The 18,360-nt window shown below is 40.2% G+C and overlaps 2 protein-coding genes across 2 annotated transcripts; both read left to right on the plus strand.

Moving 5' to 3' along the window:
* Nucleotides 1–5,791: 5,791 nt before the first annotated feature.
* Nucleotides 5,792–8,143, plus strand: LOC115582647 (E3 ubiquitin-protein ligase TRIM39-like). Its single transcript, XM_030418721.1, has 2 exons — nt 5,792–6,032; nt 6,141–8,143. Exon 2 carries the CDS (start codon nt 6,158–6,160, stop codon nt 7,532–7,534), a length of 1,377 nt encoding a protein of 458 aa, XP_030274581.1. The 5' UTR covers nt 5,792–6,032; nt 6,141–6,157; the 3' UTR covers nt 7,535–8,143.
* A 3,831-nt stretch (nt 8,144–11,974) lies between these two features.
* Nucleotides 11,975–15,654, plus strand: LOC115582644 (nuclear factor 7, ovary-like). Its single transcript, XM_030418717.1, has 3 exons — nt 11,975–12,106; nt 13,205–13,345; nt 13,454–15,654. The coding sequence occupies exon 3, from the start codon at nt 13,471–13,473 to the stop codon at nt 14,848–14,850; it is 1,380 nt and encodes a 459-aa protein (XP_030274577.1). The 5' UTR covers nt 11,975–12,106; nt 13,205–13,345; nt 13,454–13,470; the 3' UTR covers nt 14,851–15,654.
* The last annotated feature ends 2,706 nt before the right edge of the window (nt 15,655–18,360 follow it).

The following is an 18,360-nucleotide window of genomic DNA, read 5'->3' on the forward strand; positions in this document are numbered from 1 at the left end:
GAGCTGTTCACCTTTGTTGGCGTACGTGCTCTCAAGTTTTGCGTGGCACCGGAAGTGCTCATGATATAAGAGGTGTGTACAATAAAACCCAGGTGCCTGTTGATTAACAAGACGTGTGTGTGCGGTCGCTTTTGTTCTCTCCGTCACAATATGTTTTTCTCTCTGGTACCCTCGTCTACACTGCTGGTGAAGGACAACTCTGCCAACAACCTTCAGACTTATATTAGTGAAACATTGTTACTTAAAGTATATTGTTGGAGGCATCTTAATGCAGAGTTGAGTGCATCGTGTCAACTTATTGTTAAGCTCGTATAGTGCAGAACTCTCGCCTCTTATCGACACACCTGGAGGGAAACATTTCGGCTAACAGCATCGCCAGCTAGCATACCACAACTACGGCAGCATGCAGGTACCGACGGAGAATCCGCTCATGAACAACCTACATGACTACTGCATGACAGATGCACCTGTGATCTCCCTCGGGGACCCAGATTTCCCCCCTCTCCCCATAACTCCTTCCACAACTCCCTCCAAACCTCCTGCACCAAAGAAAATGAAGTCGCAGCGCTCCTTGGATCTAGACAGTGAAGGTATTGAGCAGAAAATCTCAGTCATCTTCAACACGAGAATCGACTCTCTGGAGAAGAATGTGGAGAGAATGATTTCCAACAATACACTGAAAATTGAGGGGCTAAAGAAGACGGTTGACTTTGATTGCGGTGAGATCCGTAAAGTGAAAGGTAAAGTGACACACATTGAATGAAGTTTTATAACTAGGTTCGGGAACAAAGACCACGCATCGAACTCATCTCATTTCCGCCCGAAATATATTTAAGCACACCTCATCCGTTCACTCCCTCTTTGACTGATTCTCTACATCCCTCCCTCCCGTTCCCCTTCTTTCCTTGTGTTTTCTCTCTCTCATCCACATACAGGAACCAGGGGGCTAACAAAGAGATCGGAGACGGCTCCCTCTCTCAGCGTCTCCACACCCACTCCGTTCCTCCTGTTCCTCTCGCCAAACCTCCCCCTCCATCCTCTCATCCCACCAGCTTCTCTCCCTTCCTGTCAACCCTCACCTGTCCTTCCTAAACCCCCTCATCCCTCGACCCTCGACCCTTTCCTTCCCAGCATCTAACATATGTCAGTACGTGTAATAAATTCCTTTTTTCATTCCATACAGCTTTTGGCGTGGACCTTGTTAGTGAATGACCGAATCAACATGGCTGAGAAAAAGGCGAGCCTACTGGAACAACGAATAACTGAGCTGGAAAACTATTCGCGACGGTGGAACCTGCGACTCTACGGTATGGCTGAAAACAAAGACCAGAACGTCCGCCAAGAGGTGATACACATCTGTCAGTCCATCCTGCCGGAGCACAAGGACAAACTCCCCGATGTTACTGACTCAGTGCACCGTCTCGGCCAACCAAAGAAAGATGCCACCAAGCCTCGAGGGATAATTCTACAGTTTGGTGCCCGTATATACCGCGACGCCGTCTGGAAAGCTGCAAAGAAGTCCACCTTCCTTCAAAGCAACAAGCTACGTTTTGCCGAAGACCTGTCCCCAGCTGTCAGAGAGCGAAGGATGCAGCTGTGGCCGCTGGTGGCTAAAGCGCGAGAACAAGGGAAGGCTGCCTACTTCGTTGGAGGTCGAGCCTTTGCCAACGGGGCTGAACTGTTTCCAGCTACCTGAAGGTGGTAAACGCCACACCTGTCAACATGCGTCTTAAGCCGAGTTAAGCTATAATAACCAAAGTGCTTTTCATTCACTGTGTTTATGTTCTTCTAATTGTTCTGAGAAACACTTTATTTGTTTAACTTTTTTTAAGGTCTGATGAGCACATTGATGAAACTCAACTGAGTATGTTTACAAGACAACATTTATTACATCCAGTCAAATGTTTTGCATTGTTCTAGAGGCTAGCATTTTATGTTTATCAATTGCTAATCACTGGTTTGTGTTAATTTGTCGACTGAGAACCTGGGTACCTCTATTATTTTATTGTTCTAAGTTTCATTATGCACTTTATATTGAAGTTAAAATGGTGCAGCTCCTTACAGAAAGGTTAAAGTCTAGTTTCATCCAACTTTATTTCTTACATTGTTCTATCTGTTGTTGTTAATACGTCTTTATATATCATTACTCTCAATGCCAGGGGGATAAGGGATTTTGTTAAGCGCAAAGCGTTATTTTTGTTTGTCAGGCAGCACAAATCTGATTTCTGTTTCATTCAAGAGTCACATTCAGTTCCAGATGATGGCAGATTATGGAGATCCCAGTGGGGGAATGATCTGTGGCAGGCTCACGGGTATGAACATTCTGCTGGTGTTGCGACTCTAAAATATAATTTTCCAGGGACTATTCTTTTATCTGTCAGTGATACATCAGGTCATTTTATCCTTCAAGTGTTAACCATTGAAAACTTTGATAGTTATTAACATGTATGGCTATAATTCTAACCATGAGAACGACATAGTGCTTGAAACATTAGAGAAGCATATACAAAATACTCTTAATAACTTTCCAAACTCAGGTACAGTTATAGTAAATGTAACTTGATTGATTTATGGAGGCTTAACAATCCTAATATGAAGGCGTTTACTTGGAGTAATAGAAGTGCCACCAGACGTTCACGATTGGACTATTGGTTAGTGTCTGATCATTTGAATATTGATAAAGTATCAGTTAATATCATCACAACCCCATTAACAGATCATAATGCAGTCTCCATCCTTATCCCCTTACACTCTGCCCCCTCTACAAAATGTAGAAATGCCTACTGGAAACTAAACAGTTCGCTTTTACAACACAAAATGGTAAAAGCAGACATAAAAAAAAAATAATACTGGAATTTTGGAACAAAGCAAAGTCAGAGGATGCTTTTGGTAGCAATTGGGAACTTTTGAAGTTTAAAACTGGTCAATATTTGAGGAAGTATGGTAGTAACTTATCTAAAAATCGTAAATTGGAGGAAGAAACGATGGTCTCTGACATAATTTCTTTGTACCAGAAGGACCCTGCAGATATATCAGAAGAGGAAAGACTAACTTTAATTTCAGAACAACTTAAACTAAATGATATTTACTCCAACAAAGCAAAAGGTGCTTTTATAAGGTCAAGAAAAAGGTGGATTGAAGAAGGGGAACAGAACTCTGCCTATTTTTTCGGCTTAGAAAAATATCACGGGAAGTTCAATTTAATCCAGCAACTTAACATCAACGATACTGTAACTGATGATCAGAAGAGCATAGCTGTTTTCTGTTCGGACTTCTATAGAAATTTATACAAATCGAAATATTGCCATCAATCAACCACTACATTCTTGAACTCTCTTATCGTCACACCAATCTCTCAAGATGATAGGAAATTCTGCGATGACCCTATAACCTTGCAGGAAATCACATTTGAGGTTGAACATTGTAAAACTAACAAATCTCCTGGAGTTGATGGCCTCTCTGCAGAGTTTTATCAGGCTTTTACTCAAGATCTAGCTCCCTTACTTGAAGTAATATTAGAAAGTGTTGAAAAAGGTTCTCTACCTCCTTCACTGACCCAAGGCTTGATTACGTTAATCCCCAAACCCAATAAGGATCCACTGTTTATTCATAATTGCCGACCTATTTCATTACTAAACACTGACTACAACATTTTTGCCTCAATAACTGAAAAAAGATTTTAAAATGTTTTAGACCCTATTATTGATGAAGTCCAATCAGGACTCATGAGAAAAAGACATATCTCAAACAATATTCTGCTTGTCTTAGATATAATTGATTATTCATTTTTATGTCCAGGTGATAGCTTTATCTTTTTCTTGGACTTCTATAAAGCCTTTGACACAGTAGAACATAACTTTATATTTCAAACTATTGAAACAATGTACTCTAAAGGCTTTTTAGCTCTATTAGATTAAAAAATGGGACATCACGAGATTTGAGCTGCAAAGAGGCATCCGGCAGGGCTGCCCTGCGTCTCCCTACCTGTTCATTTTATGTACACAACTTCTTTCCACCCATATTAAAGATAGTGCTTTAAAAGGAATCTCAATTGCAGAAAGAGAAGTTATCCTCACCCAACTAGCAGATGATACTACATCATTTTTAAAAAGGTCAGCCAAGTGCCAATTGCTATCAAAACAATAGAATTGTTTTCCGCAGCTTCTGGACTCTGTTTAAATCTTAAGAAGTGTGAACTTTTTGCCCTCAAGGAAAGCGACACCTCCCAGGTCTGTAACATACCAATCAAAGATAAGATTACTTATCTAGGGATTACTATGTTGAAAAATGAGGAGGAGAGATGCTCTGTAAACTTTAATTTGATTAAAGATAAGACAAAGAAAAAGCTTAATCAATGGCTGCAGAGAGATTTATCCTTGAAAGGTCGTGTATTGTTGACAAAGGCAGAAGGTTTATCTCGTCTTACATGTGCAGCGATCCCCCTGTTTGTTAACCAAAAGCTTTGTAATTCCATTGATAAACTACTTTTCAATTTTATCTGGAAAAACAAGACACATTATGTTATTATGAACACCTTTGAACACGGTGGTGTAAACTTTCTTGATTTTACAGCCCTTAAAAATATTTTTAAAATAAATTGGATAAAGCACTTTCTAAAAGATCCAACATCTTCATGGAACTTTATACCTAACTATATTTTCTCTAAGGTTGGAGGCCTAGAATACTTACTTTTGTGTGATTATAAAATAGAAAAAATTCCCTTAATTTTATCTAAATTCCACAAACAAATGCTCTTATCATGGTCGCTAATTTACAAACATAATTTCTCCCCACATAGGTGCTACAACTGTAATAATCGGCTGATTAAGTTCAAGAATAAATCTTTATTTTATACGAGTTTCCAATTGTCATGGATGCCTTCCCATCTGGTATTCTAACTCTCTTAAAGGGACTGGAAAACCAGACTGTTTACCAGCTTTGGACCCTAAGTTGACCATACATGGCAGCTTCTGCTGTCAGTGTATGAATCATGTCTGTATCAGGATTTGTATTTTCTTGGCTGTCGTGTTTCATCTCAATGCTTTAACACCTGCTGCTGTACTTAATGTTTTTAAGTATAAAACAGTGAAAACAAGGTGTTCAGTGGACAGTACTTCAGGTAAACAGCGGTCCTGACTCCAGAATGTCCAGCTGCTGCAGTTCTGCTCCTCTGATCAATGTTTAAAAGTTAAAATGCAGATGTAGCAGTGGATGGGTCGGGTGGAGGTGGAGAGGCGTGACCTCAGTATTTCTTAAATCCTGCCACAGTGGATCACAGCGGCTCTCCATACAGCTCTGACACACTCACACACCAACGTCTGGAGCGTCTGTGGCCCAGTTGTTGGCAGTAGTTGGGCCTCGTCTGTGGCCTTTTGGCAGATTGAGCGTGTTGGATCACGTGCCCACTTGTACACAATGCTATGGTGGCTGAGGAGGACAATAAACCACAACAACATCCAGCAATAAATCTGTACTGACTGAAACACGTCCCTGTGTTAGCTGTGAAGCTACAACATTTAAAGGAGCACTCTGTAGTTTAATGGAAGAAATGTTAATCAGAACACAAAGATCTTCATTGAATAAACAAACTGACCTTAAAGGAAAACACAGTTTCATACTGTTTTACTTTGTTTATATGTGGCGGACCCTGCCACCTTTCTAGCTTCAAACAGTGTTCTGGGACCTTTTCTTCCTCTGAGAACAGCTTGTTTATTCACTTATGGAGAAAATACATATTTCAGAGTTTGTATACCTCATTAATATTGTAAATAAATTCCTCTCTAAAACTACGCAGGTCTCCTTTAACAGAAGACGTCTGACAGAGCTCCGCCCCTCAACACACTCACCCGTGAACAAACCAGGAAACAGTCTGTTGTTCTTCCTCATTACAGAGACACACAGACAGAGACAATCAACTTCGCCATCAGAACAAAGTCCAACAAGAAGAGCGTCTTCTGAGTGAGTTCAGCTATAAGAGAGAAAAACTACACTCAGCAGCACTTCTTCACCCTGCAGACACTCACACACTGAAGGTGAGTTTGACTGAAACACAACTCAAAGTGAAAGTAAAGTTCAGTGCTGTTATCAGAGGAGTGAGCAGAGACGTGACTGACTGGACTTTCTGTCTGCTGTGTTTTCAGCTTCACTCAGAGACTAAATGGCTTCCAGATCAGAGGAGGATCTCTGCTGTCCGGTCTGTCAGGACGTCTTCAGAGAGCCTGTTGTTCTGTCCTGTAGCCACAGCTTCTGTAAAGACTGTCTGCAGAGCTGGTGGAGACAGAAACAAACACAGGAGTGTCCAGTTTGTAAGAGAAGATCATCAAGGGAACATCCACCTGTTAGTCTGGTCATAAAGAACCTGTGTGAAGCCTTCAGAGTCCAGAGAGCTTCAGATGACTTCTGCAGTCTGCACTCTGAGAAACTCAAACTCTTCTGTCTGGACCATCAGCAGCCGGTGTGTCTCGTCTGCAGAGACTCAGAACAACACACCAACCACACAATCAGACCCATCAATGAAGCTGCACAACAACACAAGAAGAAACTTGAAGAAACTCTGGAGCCTTTAAAGAAGAAGTTAAAGGTTTTCGAAGAAGTTAAAGTGAAGTTTGATCAGACAGCAGAACACATGAAGGTCCAGGCCCGACACACAGAGAGGCAGATTAAGGATCAGTTTAAGAAGCTGCACCAGTTTCTAGAAGAGGAAGAGGAGGCCAGGATGGCTGCACTGAGGGAGGAAGAGGAGCAGAAGAGTCAGATGATGAAGGAGAAGATGGAGGCTCTGAGCAGAGAGATAGCAGCTCTTTCACACACAGTCAGAGCCACAGAGGAGGAGCTGAGAGCTGAAGACGTCTCATTCCTGCACAACTACAAGGCTGCAGTGGAAAGAGTCCAGCAGCGCCCCCTGCTGGAGGATCCACAGCTGCCCTCAGGAGCTCTGATAGACCAGGCCAAACACCTGGGCAACCTGAGCTTCAACATCTGGAACAAGATGAAGGACATGGTCTCCTACACTCCTGTGGTTCTGGACCCAAACACTGCTGGGCTGAACCTCATCCTGTCTGAAGATCTGAGCAGTGTGAGAGGAGGAGAGAAACAGAAGCTTCCTGATAATCCAGAGAGGTTTGATTTCTATTCTGTCCTGGGCTCTGAGGGCTTTAACTCAGGGACTCACAGCTGGGATGTCGAGGTTGGAGACAGTACATACTGGTTACTGGGTGTGTGTGCAGAGTCTGTCCAGAGGAAGGGTTACATATTGTCTGGATTCTGGTTTATTCAGTTCTTCAATGGTAAATACTCAGCAGGCTCACCATCAACTCCAGACGCTGTTCTTGTAGTGCAGAAGAAGCTCCAGAGGATCAGAGTGAATCTGGACTGGAACAGAGGAAAGCTGTCGTTCTCTGATCCTGACACTGACACACACATACACACCTTCACACACACTTTCACTGAGAAGATGTTTCCACGCATTAACAGTGATTATAACCTGAAGATATTACCACTGATTGTGTGTGTGACAGTGGAACAGAGCAGGTAGAGATAAAGATGACTTTTGTGTTCACTGAATTTTACCTGTGAGGTTGCACATGCTGCTCCTGCTGTCATCTTTCTAAAAATATCTTTGTTTTATTTTCAGCTGTTTGTTTTGATTTCATTTTTTGTTTCTTACTTTCAAATATGACCGAACATCAAAATGTGAATCTACGATGGATCTATGATTTTATTTCATTAACATAATCAGGACATTGGAATTAAATATGCAAGAATTATACATAATTTCCTCTCAGGGATTATTAAAGTTATCTATCTGTACACAAAACCCTCAATCATTATAAAAACATCAACATCAGCTGGAAATCACAAACTTTTGATCAAAAGAAAGAAAATAATGATCAGTTTATGAATGACTGCATGTTTGAGTGGCTGAGATCCAAGACACTTTATTTTAAAGTCTAGATTATAGTTGCTGACATTAGAATAAAAACATGATAATGGTGGTGATTTCATATCATGTTTTTCATCAACATAATAAAATATTGTCTCTCCATGGTTGTCATGTTTCATCTTGTTTGGTCCATCTATATCAGACTTAAGATGACCTTGTATTTCTGGAAAGAGTGGAATAAAGTTTGTAAAAGTCTGGAAATGCATCGTGTCATTCTTCATAATTTACAGTGTGATTCTTTGTACTGACAACGCAGCAGAAGAGAATGGACAGAAACACAGGCTGACATGTAGGAACACGTATCAAGACGTGATGTTTGGGAAAAGATGTAACAATCTGGGAACATTAGTATTATCATTATTATTACAGTTTTTCTCAATTGCTAAAACACTAAAACCCATTGGCTGAACAAAGTTTGCAGTTGTCTGAACTCATTTAGCTAAATGTGCAGTCTGTTGTCAACACCTTAAACCATTTCACACGGTAAAACACAATTTGCAGATCTCACTTAGACTTTTCAGCAGAACTCTAAACACATTCTCATTCTCAAAACACATTCTGCACTCTAATGCACATGTCATCCATACTGGTAAACACAAGTGGCAACCATCAAATACAAATAGAGAACACATATCATTGATTAAACACAACCACTCAAAACTGATTTCACTTGTTTCAAATCATGTGACACAACCAATATAAGCCCGTTCAGTATAAGCCAGAGAGCAAACAGGTAAATCTTCTGCAAGCCATGGATTTATCCTGTGGTAATATAGGTGAGGAACCATGTCAGGCTGGATACGGCACACAAGAGGCTTCTTCCCCCGGTCGCCTCAGGAGGGAAAATATTGCTTGTGATGTGGACGAAGTGCTCTGGCCTGACCCAGCCCAAAGACAAGAAGAAGCACACTGATCACATGTTTACTCCTTTGATTTTTGTATTATATACTGTAGTGCAGTGCATTGTAGGCTACTGTAAACTAAACACATTGTCTGGCCCTGAACATTATGCTTTCCATTTGTGTACAGCACTGACTGCTCAATAGATTTTGACTGGTTGCAGGTTCATATCAACAAGAACAAGAATTACAGTATCACAGAAACAAAGGACACGTTTGTGAGATGCAGGATACAGTGCTGTAAAAATAGGGGGACAAGGAGGAGGAGGAACAAAGAAAACTGCAAAGAGCAAAGCAGAGCATCATTTCTGATCAATTTTGAACATGTTTTCATTCATCAAAAGACAATGACAGAAAAATATGAAATTTCTTTTGAGATTAAAAATGTATTTCTCCCTGAGAACTATATGTTTTGAACAACGTGTTTTCCATTTTTTGGTGTATTGTTAACAGACTGCTTGATAGTTTATATCATTTTGATCACTTTGTTAATGATTTGAGCGCAGTGTTTGGTTTTGAGCACAGGTAAATCTGTTTTGAGGCGAAAGTTTCATTTTGCACAAGGAGTCAGAGGTTTTGTAAATAGTGCTTGAAGCTGAGATTTTGTGTTTAATGTTGTCAGAAAATGGAGCAAGGTTTCAGAAATTGTGCAATTGAGAAAAACTGTATTATTATTACTATTATCATTATCATCATTATTATTATTATCATTAGTTTATTACTAATAATATCATGTGTACGAGGAACAGCACCAGACTCTGAAGCCAGTTTTCTTACTGTAGTCACATCATCCCATGATGCACTGCGGCCCAAAACTACTTTTTCCCATAAGCTAACATTGTGAAAGAAGGAGCTGTAAAACGGTAAATACGTGTTTTTGAGCGTCACAACATCATGACTCATATCACTATCAGCATTTAAGTAATTCGGTCCAATAACATTTGGAAGATCTAGAAGAGCCGCACGATAAAACTATTTTATCTTCATTCGAGTTAGCCCGACGCTAAACCGGAAGTTATCCGGGCGCTAAACCGGAAGTTAGCCTAAACAAACAAATCGTAAGCACAAGCAAACACAGAGATGGTAGTTGCAGTATTTTTTGATGTAGAAAAAGCATATGATATGCTGTGGAAGGAGTGACTACTCATTAAACCAGAGAAGTTGGCTCTAGGAGGGAAAATGTTTAATTGGATTTCGGGGTTCTTGTTAGGGAGACAAATACAGGTGAGGGTTGGTGTTGAGCATTCAAACATTTACACTGTTGAAAATGGAACTCCACAAGGGAGTGTATGCAGTCCAATATTATTTAACATGATGATAAATGACTTCTTTGAGGGAGTGGAAAGCACAGTAGGGAAATCACTGTATGCGGATGATGGAGCACTTTGGGTAGGAGGAAGAAACCTAGAATATTTAAAAAAGAAAATGCAAAAGGCAAGAAGTAAAGTGGAGGAATGGACGCATAAATGGGGATTTAAAATGTCAGTGGCAAAATCTCAGGTGATATGCTTTGCAAGGCAGCATAAGCAAGTTCCACTAAAATTATATGGAGCAGGTCAGAGAGATCAGATTTTTGGAAATTATATTTGATGAAAAACTCACATGGGGTCAACATATCAAAAAAATGACTAATAAATGCAAAAAGGTCAATAACTTATTAAGATGTCCAGCAGGCCAAGACTGGGGAGCAAACAGAAGATCTTTGGTAAATATATATAGGGCCCTCATGAGATCAATACTAGATTATGGGTGTTTAGCATATATGTCTGCGTCAGAAACGAATTTAAAGAAGCTGGACAGGGAACAATCACAAGCCATTCGTACTTGCACAGGAGCATTTAAAACATCTCCAATATCAGCACTTCAGGTAGAAGAGGGAGAAATGCCGCTGAGAATTAGAAGGGACCAGATCATGCTGGCATATTGGGTCAGTTTGGAGGGACATGGGACTTTGCATCCAACAAAGGCTACCCTGCAGGAGTGTTGGGAACACAGGGAAATTACAGTTAGAAGTTTTGGGCGGGTCGGCAAAGAAATGGCTCAAAAAATAAAGTTAACAGGACTAAACATAAGCAGAACAGTCCCAAAGTCAGTAATACCTCCCTGGAAATTCTACACTCCAGCAACAGATACGCCATTATTGGAGACAACAAAAAACAATACCAAAAAAATACCGACATGGACAATAGAACAAAACTATATAAATCAATAATACCCTAAAGAAGTGTTCATCTTCACAGATGGATCAAAAGACCCACAAACAGGACGTACAGGAACAGCAGTTTACATCCCAAAATTTAATATAGGCATCAAAAACAGGACATGGGATCATCTCTCAGTGTATACAGTTGAAATGATGGGGATAATATTGGCGTTGCAGTGGGTGGAGGATAGTAGTCAACACAAAGTAACATCAGCAACAGATAGTATCTCAACACTTACAAGCATTCAATCAGGGAATTCATGCAGGTAAGATCTTTTACTGGAAATATCAAATCATATATACAGATTTCACAATAAAGGTGTGGATGTTTCTTTCCTCTGGGTTCCTGCCCACGTAGGAGTCGAAGGGAATGAAGAAGCCGATATATTGACCAAACAAGCACTAAAATCAAACACAAGGAACACGGAAATACCCTTAAGCATGGCAGAAGTCAAATCTATTATCAGTAAACACATGTGCAAAATCTGGCAGGAAAGTTGGGATAGTATGACCACAGGAAGACATCTTTACAGAATACAACCACAAGTCAAAAATGGTGAAATACGGGGCAGGAACCGGTGGGAAGAAATGATCTTAACTCGACTCAGAATAGGACACACAGGACTCAATCACACACTCAGTAAAATAGGGAAACATCCAACAGGTTTGTGTTCACAATGTACACAACCAGAAACAGTCCACCATGTATTGCTGGAGTGTAGTAAGTACAGGGAGGAACGACAGGAAGTTCTCCAAATGCTGACAGAAGGAAAGCTAGAACTGACCTTAAGGAATCTATTAGGGAGGACAGCAAAAATAGGGGATGAGTGTTTTAATGAAATATCTAAAGGACACAGGTGTAGGATATAGACTATAAGGAATAACAGTTAATTTTTTTTCTTTCTTTCTTTCTTTCTTTATTATTTTCTAGTTCTGACCGTCTCATGTTCCACACTCCAGTCCAGTAGGTGGCGGTAAATGCACCTAAAAGCTGGTTGCCAACCGCCAATAAAAGCCAGTAGAAGAAGAAGAAGGAGGAAACAAATGGCTCCTGATGAGCAGGTTGGCAGCTTACATGGCAGCTTCTGCTATCAGTGTATGAATCATGTCTGTATCAGGATTTGTATTTTCTTGGCTGTCGTGTTTCATCTCAATGCTTTAACACCTGCTGCTGTACTTTAATGTTTTTAAGTATAAAACAGTGAAAACAAGGTGTTCAGTGGACAGTACTTCAGGTAAACAGCGGTCCTGACTCCAGAATGTTCAGCTGCTGCAGTTCTGCTCCTCTGATCAATGTGTTTGACAATGAAGGTTTCAATGCAGCGAGAAACTGAACTGAAAATAGTTATTTCAACACCAGCCTCATGATTTATTTTCTGTATAATGTAAGTTCAATTCCCATCCATGTCTTGGCTCTGACATCATTTCCTAAGTAATTATTGTACCTGTGAAAATGTTTAAAATGCAGATGTAGCAGTGGATGGGTCGGGTGGAGGTGGAGAGGCGTGACCTCAGTATTTCTTAAATCCTGCCACAGTGGATCACAGCGGCTCTCCATACAGCTCTGACACACTCACACACCAACGTCTGGAGCGTCTGTGGCCCAGTTGTTGGCAGTAGTTGGGCCTCGTCTGTGGCCTTTTGGCAGATTGAGCGTGTTGGATCACGTGCCCACTTGTACACAATGCTATGGTGGCTGAGGAGGACAATAAACCACAACAACATCCAGCAATAAATCTGTACTGACTGAAACACGTCCCTGTGTTAGCTGTGAAGCTACAACATTTAAAGGAGCACTCTGTAGTTTAATGGAAGAAATGTTCATCAGAACACAAAGATCTTCATTGAATAAACAAACTGACCTTAAAGGAAAACACAGTTTCATACTGTTTTACTTTGTTTATATGTGGCGGACCCTGCCACCTTTCTAGCTTCAAACAGTGTTCTGGGACCTTTTCTTCCTCTGAGAACAGCTTGTTTGTTCACTTATGAAGAAAATACATATTTCAGAGTTTTTATACCTCATTAATATTGTAAATAAATTCTTCTATAAAACTACACAGGTCTCCTTTAACAGAAGATGTCTGACAGAGCTCCGCCCCTCAACACACTCGGCTGTGAACAAACCAGGAAACAGTCTGTTGTTCTTCCTCATTACAGAGACACACAGACAGAGACAATCAACTTCACCATCAGAACAAAGTCAGACAAGAAGAGCGTCTTCTGAGTGAGTTCAGCTATAAGAGAGAAAAACTACACTCAGCAGCACTTCTTCACCCTGCAGACACTCACACACTGAAGGTGAGTTTGACTGAAACACAACTCAAAGTGAAAGTAAAGTTCAGTGCTGTTATTAGAGGAGTGAGCAGAGACGTGACTGACTGGACTTTCTGTCTGCTGTGTTTTCAGCTTCACTCAGAGACTAAATGGCTTCCAGATCAGAGGAGGATCTCTGCTGTCCGGTCTGTCAGGACGTCTTCAGAGAGCCTGTTGTTCTGTCCTGTAGCCACAGCTTCTGTAAAGACTGTCTGCAGAGCTGGTGGAGACAGAAACAAACACAGGAGTGTCCAGTTTGTAAGAGAAGATCATCAAGGAGACATCCACCTGTTAATCTGGCTTTGAAGAACCTGTGTGAAGCCTTCAGAGTCCAGAGAGCTTCAGATGACTTCTGCAGTCTGCACTCTGAGAAACTCAAACTCTTCTGTCTGGACCATCAGCAGCCGGTGTGTGTCGTCTGCAGAGACTCAGAACAACACACCAACCACACAATCAGACCCATCAATGAAGCTGCACGACAACACAAGAAGAAACTTGAAGAAACTCTGGAGCCTTTAAAGAAGAAGTTAAAGGTTTTTGAAGAAGTTAAAGTGAAGTTTGATCAGACAGCAGAACACATGAAGGTCCAGGCCCGACACACAGAGAGGCAGATTAAGGATCAGTTTAAGAAGCTGCAGCAGTTTCTAGAAGAGGAAGAGGAGGCCAGGATGGCTGCACTGAGGGAGGAAGAGGAGCAGAAGAGTCAGATGATGAAGGAGAAGATGGAGGCTCTGAGCAGAGAGATAGCAGCTCTTTCACACACAGTCAGAGCCACAGAGGAGGAGCTGAGAGCTGAAGACGTCTCATTCCTGCACAACTACAAGGCTGCAGTGGAAAGAGTCCAGCAGCGCCTCCTGCTGGAGGATCCACAGCTGCCCTCAGGAGCTCTGATAGACCAGGCCAAACACCTGGGCAACCTGAGCTTCAACATCTGGAACAAGATGAAGGACATGGTCTCCTACACTCCTGTGGTTCTGGACCCAAACACTGCTCATCCAGAACTGATCCTGTCTGAAGATCTGAGCAGTGTGAGACGAGGAGGGAGACAGAAGCTTCCTGATAATCCAGAGAGGTTTGATATCCTCTATTCTGTCCTGGGCTCTGAGGGCTTTAACTCAGGGACTCACAGCTGGGATGTCGAGGTTGGAGACAGTACATGCTGGTTACTTGGTGTGTGTGCAGAGTCTGACCAGTGGAAGGGTTACATATTGTCTAAATTCTGGCGCATTCAGTTACTGAATGGTAAATACACAGCACACTCACCATCAACTCCACTCACTGTTCTCATAGTTGAGAAGAAGCTCCAGAGGATCAGAGTGAATCTGGACTGGAACAGAGGAAAGCTGTCGTTCTCTGATCCTGACACTGACACACACATACACACCTTCACACACACTTTCACTGAGAAGATGTTTCCATACATTTACAGTGATTATAACCTGAAGATATTACCACTGAAGGTGTGTGTGACAGTGGAACAGAGCAGGTAGAGATAAAGATGACTTTTGTGTTCACTGAATTTTACCTGTGAGGTTGCACATGCTGCTCCTGCTGTCAACTTTCTAAACACGTTTATTTTTATTTCAGCTATTATTTCATTCTTTGGTTTGATTTTAATTTTTTGTTTCTTAATTTCAAATATGACCAAACATCAACATGTAAATTTATGATGGATCTCTTATTTTATTTCATCAACATAACCGGGACATTGGAATTAAATATACAACAATAATACATCATTTCCTCTCAGGGATTATTAAAGTTATCTATCTATCTGTACACAAAGATGTAAATCATTATAAAAACATCAGCATGAAATTATCACCTGTTCAACAGATAGTTGGTTTTAACTCCCTGTGGTTACAAATTATACGCAGTTCCCATTTTAGCAAACTGCTGTCAGTGACTTTCTCTCCTTTAACTGTTGGCCAACAAGCCTGCTCAGTTATATAGTTTCTCTAAGCTGCATTCTGCAAACCAGCTGTGTACTCAGATTTTTATTACCTTCGGGTGGTGATGGATTAAAAGGAAGAAAACAATCATCAATTTATGAATGACTGCATGTTTGAGTGGCCAAGAGCCAAGACACTTTATTTTAAAGTCTAGATTATAGTTTGCAGATATTAAAATCAAAACATGATAATAGTGATTTCATATCATGTTTTTCATCAACATTATAAAATATTGTCTCTTCATGGTTGTCAGGTTTCATCTTCTTTGGTCCATCTATATCAGAACTCAATTAATCTTATATTTCTGGAAAGAGTGGAATAAAGTTTCTAAAAGTCTGGAAATGCATCGTGTCATTCTTCATAATTTACAGTGTGATTCTTTGTACTGACAACGCAGCAGAAGAGAATGGACAGAAACACAGGCTGACATGTAGGAACACGTATCAAGACGTGATGTTTGGGAAAAGATGCAACAATCTGGGAACATTATTATTATTATGGAGGAGGAGCAGTTACAGACTCTGAAGCCAGTTCTTTCATTGGCCAGACTGTAATTGCATCATCCCATGATGCACTGCGGCTCAAAAAGACTTTCCCATAAGCTAACATTGTGAAAGAAGGGGCTGTAAAACGGTGGATGCGTGTTTTCGGGCGTCACAACATCCGAGACATGACTCGATTCACTGTCAGAATTTAAACAATTCGGTCCAATAACATTTGGAAGGTCCAGGAGAGCCGCACGATGAAATTATTTAATCTTTACTCTAGTTAGCCGGTCGCTAAACCGGAAGTTAGCCGGCTCTGTCGACTGAAGCCTTCGGTGCGCATGCTCTGTGGGTCGCACTGCGGAAGAGCCACCGCCGAAAGTCGAGCGTTTCTACCTACGTGCGACATTGAACAACTTTAATCGGAACGAATGGTGCTCCGCCTCAAAGGCTGTATTCTCTAATTATAGGTTGATGGTTTTTTTAATTTTTTTTAATTTTTTTTATTTTATTAGCATGTTGATGACAAGACCTACATGACGAACAACAAATGTACAGGGAGTATTAATACACAAAAAACAAACAAAAAACAACAGAAAAAACAAAAACAAACAAGCACCAGTAATATAAAGATTAGATAACTAAATTAATTAATTACTTCATCAAATAAAATAACAGCAGCACCATTTCATCTGGCAGTACAGTCCACAATCTTTTTCAATAGACTCGATGTCTTTAAAGCTTTTTTGTTCTTAGGCACATTACGAACAGAATCATAAAAAATATTGAGCTCAACCTTGAACAAAGTTTCATTCGGAATAAATTGAAGAAATTTGGCTTTATGAATATGAAATTTACCAAGCAGACACAGCAATTTTATCACATCATTAATTTCCTTATTGTTAGATTCAACACTCAAAAATAAGACCATATCTTCTGTAATTGTGACCAGGATCTTATAAGACTCCCAAATTAATAAAGACATTTGAGTCCAAAAGTTAGTAGAATGGAGGCATCCATAAAATAAATGAGAAAATGACTCAACGTCTTCTTTGCAGAAGGAACATAAAGGGGACACATCGGGTCTAAACTTGTTAATGAATTCATTACAGGGATAGTATCTATGTAAGAGTTTAATATGAACTTCTTTAACTTTACCGGGGATAAGAAATCTGTTAAATTCTGTCCAGACATTCCTGCTGATGTTAGGAAACATCTCTCTCCAACGATGAAAGGAGTTGGGATATTGACTATGAATAGAAGTAAAAACACTCCTTATATGAGCATTATTACAAGAACGTTCCTCAAAAGCCCTTCCACCAAGCCACAGTGTGGGAATCCTTCCTGAGAAAGGTTCATACAGAAATGATGCCTTAATTAGAGACAGTAATTTAGTAGGTATAATTTTAAGTATTCTGGAATGCAAAGAGCGAGAGATATCTAATGCTCTTTGTTGGGTGAATTCTTCATAAGCAGCTAGATCCCCAGTATCATTTAGAAGCTCATAAATAAACACAATACCTTGGTCATACAATTCCTTAAAAAATAGGGTCTTATTTTTGTATACAACATGTTGATTATTCCATAAGACACACGTGTGTGGGGAGAAGTTGTTTTTGAAAGCGATTTTCCATGAGTCCAGGGCTTGTTTATGTTAAGTTTAACAGGCAATTTACTTGAAATAAAATTACACGAAAGCAAAAACTTTAAACCACCACATTTGGCAAACAAATGATTGGGGATAAAAAACCAGGGGGTATTATTATGTACCAAACAATGTTTTAACCAGTTGATTTTAAATATACTATTAATGGTTTGAAAGTCTAAGACATTAAGACCACCTTCTGAGTATTGTCTGGTAAGTGTTTTCCTCTTTACATACTCAGTCCTGTTTCTCCAAACAAATTTAAATAAGAGTGAATCAATAGCTGCACACGTTTTCCGATCAACATATAAAGACAAAAATGGGTATACTAATCAAGATAAACCTTCTGCCTTAGAAAGTAAAACACGACCCATAATAGTAAGGTCTCTTTGTAACCAACAGTTAAAAATCCATTTAGATTTTTCAATTTTTGGCAAAAAGTTTTGAGAGATCCTTTCATCTGTAGATCTGTTTATTGTAATTCCCAGATATTTTACCACTTTTTTTTTTTTTTTTTTTACCTTTATGCCATCTATTAAAAGAATGTCAGAATCATGTACAGTCATTATCTCACACTTAGTCTTATTAATAGTAAGGCCAGAAGAAGCAGAGCATTCGCGCAGTTGCTCTCCAGGTACTGCGCGATCCTCGACCCACCTTCATGACGTCAGGACTTTGCCCTAATTGGCTCTCATCTACGCTGACGTATATGACGTGTGTTTCGATGAATTTCCATATCCATAAACGCCTCTGCAGGACATGGAAACATGCAACTAAGAGAGCTCCTAAAGTTTGATTCATAGGTTATACCAACTATAAGTTGCATCTCTAAGCAACACTAAGATTTAAGCTGAGAGTTGGAGACAGATAACCTCCATTTTTAACGTTGGCAAGACTCTGAAAAAAAAAAGGGAAGAA

The sequence above is a fragment of the Sparus aurata genome, chromosome 6, assembly GCF_900880675.1.
Source record: "Sparus aurata chromosome 6, fSpaAur1.1, whole genome shotgun sequence".
Classification (NCBI taxonomy): domain Eukaryota; kingdom Metazoa; phylum Chordata; class Actinopteri; order Spariformes; family Sparidae; genus Sparus; species Sparus aurata.